The sequence below is a fragment of the Stegastes partitus genome, unplaced genomic scaffold (genome assembly GCF_000690725.1).
Source record: "Stegastes partitus isolate 25-593 unplaced genomic scaffold, Stegastes_partitus-1.0.2 Scaffold224, whole genome shotgun sequence".
Lineage (NCBI taxonomy): Eukaryota > Metazoa > Chordata > Actinopteri > Pomacentridae > Stegastes > Stegastes partitus.
The window spans coordinates 358232-361556 of NW_007577955.1; the positions used below are offsets into that span (position 1 = coordinate 358232).

The 3325-nt window shown below is 33.2% G+C and overlaps 1 protein-coding gene across 1 annotated transcript in view; it reads right to left on the reverse strand.

Moving 5' to 3' along the window:
• Positions 1–382: 382 nt before the first annotated feature.
• The window catches only part of LOC103356840 (vesicle-associated membrane protein 2-like), an 8200-nt gene continuing 5257 nt past the window's right edge, over positions 383–3325 (reverse strand). Inside the window, exons 4-5 of the mRNA XM_008281140.1 lie at positions 2458–2509; positions 383–1039 (exon numbers count right to left, since the gene is read on the reverse strand). Of these exons, the coding sequence (XP_008279362.1) occupies positions 1023–1039; positions 2458–2509 (69 nt within the window). The 3' untranslated portion in view covers positions 383–1022. The remainder of the gene's footprint in view (positions 1040–2457; positions 2510–3325) is intronic.

Below are 3325 nucleotides of genomic sequence, written 5' to 3' on the forward strand. Positions count from 1 at the left end.
TGTATACACCTCGCCTAAAACACAACTTTTCTGTAATTGTATACAAATATTTTTCATTTTATTTCATTAAAATAAGTTTGAGACAAAAAGTTACTCATTACAATTTTTGGTGTGGTGACTTTTCTCTATAAATTCTATAAGAAAATAACCTTTATGCTCTTTTAAACCACCTGTCTGATCGCCTGTTTGCAGTTCTGTCCTCTTTAAATCTAAAGATGTAGGCGAAAGTTCCCTGAATAAATGAAATAATACGATTTTAAACTACATCCAGTGGTTTTGTTGGTGGACTCATGACACATTTTCTACACGTTTTCTAGATGTTTTATGCACAGCTGCTGTAAATGAATAAAACAGATTTTTTTTTTATTTTTTATTGCTGCAGAGCACAAAATGATGTGGGGATGACAATTTAACTGATAAATGTCACAGATTTACCAGATTCTGAGATTTGTGGTGACTGTGTAGGAACACTAAGCAGAAAATGGTCATAGCCTAGTTTTAAAACCCAAACAGCAAGAATGAAAAGATGTACCTTGATGAAGCTACTTGTGTATTCTGACATTTTGTCACAGACTAACCAGCCTGGAAGTGGTTTTAATTTCTCTTAAATGCCCTTTTTCTCTCTTGTAACAGCAGCAGGAGGTTTTTATTCATGTTCCGCTTCCAGTTTACATTGAACAAATGCGGGACAACAGATTTTTACACCTGCAGCGAGTTTGTGTTTGAGAGAAAAAGTCTGTTTCGGCCACTTTTCTGCAAACTGCCCCGATGAAGTTAAACCCCACCGACTCCCAGCAAACACAAAAGTATCACGGCTGCTATTGAAAGTCAGGAAACCTGCCTGGTGCAGCGGAGGGAGGAGGCTGTGGAGCACATATACACATCATGCGTGGAGGGCTCTGAGGAAGGCGTCGCGGAGGAAGAGGAGGATGAAGAGCAGCTGAGGAGAGGCTGGATTTGTGTCGGCGGTTTGTTGGTGCAGAGTCGTCCTGTGACTTGTGCGTCCGTCCCTGAAGAGCTGCTCAGTAGAAGAAATACACTGAGGACAGAGAACACAGATAATCGCTTTGAGTTAGTTTTTTCTTTAAAGCACTTTTTTTTTTAAAGTTATTTTTTGGCTTTTTGCTGTTATTGCATAGGACAGTCGAAGGAGAGACAGGAAAGTGGGGGAGAAGAATGGGGGAAGGGGTTGCAGCAAAGGGCCATGAGCGGGATTTGAGCCCATGGCTGCTGCATCCGGGACTATAGCCCCTGTACGTGGGTCACCACCTCAACCAGGTGAGCTAAAGCAGCCGCCCTTCTTTAAAGCACTTTTGATGCTTTATTTATGAAACATTTGAGTGATTGTACTCAGCCCTTGAGGACAGAACTTGGGTTTACACTACAACGTAAAAAAAAAAAATCTGTAATGCAACCAAATTTTTTACTTTTTATTTTACTTTTTTGTCTTTATTTTTGATATAGCAAAAATATCAACAAAGTTATAAAAAACAGACTGTGAGTTGATGTGACTGATATGAATATAAAATAACATTAAAAGCGTCTCGCTGTCAATAGTGATTAAATTTACATTTTTTAAAAGAAACTTTTTTCACAGTCCAACTGTCCAATTTGCAAATTAAAAAAAATAAAAAATTCACACTCTTTCGAATAGAATAGAATAGAACTTTATTGATCCCTTTGGTGGAAACCTCAGGGAAATTGTTGTAATTCTTTTTTTTCCTATGTAATAGATGATACAGTTAAATTTTAATTTAATACTGTAAATATATTTTGAAATCAGATACAGTTATTGAGAATTACGAGAAAAATAAGCATGGTTCTGTAATTTTGCATTGATTTCAAAAATGTTGAATTATTTTGATGTCATCGATGCATAATATCACAAGCATTGGTAATCTGTCAAAAATACAGTTTTGATCATTTTATATATATCAGTTATAATTGTATCTGTCAATCTGTTATTATTATTATTATTATTATTATTATTATTATTATTATTATTATTATACAATTCATGTAATGTCATTGTTTTTACATGTAAATATACTTCTTTAACAATTAAATCTACAAAATTTAATCCACAAAAATACATATGATCTAATGTAAAATGAAACTAGAAAATTGGATCCATTAGAAAACATCGCCCCGGCTGTGTCAACACAGTTTAGTTTAAAAAATACAAAGCATTTTAACATTTTCTTTTTTGTTTTACAGTGTATGTTCTCACAGCTGAAACAAAAGAAAAAAGACAATAAAAACATCAAAACATGCAATACATGAATTGAATTAATATTAATGCAGCATTATATACACATATACATATAAAAAATAGCAGCATATGAAAAGTAGCAAAATGTGATGAAAATGTATTCCTATATTAGTTTAGACACTACAGATTATAGTTAAAGTGCCCTTTAAAAAAATAATTAAAAACAAAAGTGATATTTTACTTACAGAAAATGACGCCCATAAATATAACCCCTATAATTGCCATCATGATCATCATCTGGAAGAAAGACAAATATCGAAATGTCAGAAGAAAACCAGCATCTGATCAGGTGAAACAGCCCTTTAATATCACCTAGAAAAGGAAGTAGAGTTTATTTGTGTTTGTCTTTTCACAAGTTTCACCTCAAGTGAGCAAATGTTGAAGGAAGTTAGAACAAAATTAACTAAACTGTGAAATCAAATTACCAAAGATATTTTAGCATCAAACCATTCAGTCCACACATGTCCTCTGTAGTAATGAACGACTTGTACAATAAAGTTCACTTTATTTTAAATTAACTTGAAATTTGAGGGTAATTGAATTTGAAATATCTTTTCAAGGCCAAACTTAAGGCCATAAAGTGGAGTCCAAAACTCTCAGGCTAATAAAACCATCTGCTATATTCTGTTATAAACCTGGAAATAATCAGAGGCTTCAGAAAAGAAGAAATATTTCAGATTGTTTTCTGTTTCTGGGTCAAAAATGAAACTCTACTTGAGTATTTTAATTTAACTCTGCTGTATACTTTTTGTCAGGCGTAGTGACAGTATGCTTTTACTTTAATACTGTAGAGTACATTTATCTCATTATAATAAAGTACAAATACTTGGAATGGAGTATTTTTAGAGAGCAGAATAAGTACTTTTCACTTATATTAGGAATCTGAAGAGTTCCTTAGGTGCTTAATTTTGTTCTTTTTAATTTTTAATTTTTTAAAAAATATTTATGCAGCACTCTGATCCTGGTTTTTATAAATCTATGACATATACACAACACACAATGTGTGTGTGTGTGTGTGTGTGTGTGTGTGTGTGTGTGTGTGTGTGTGTGTGT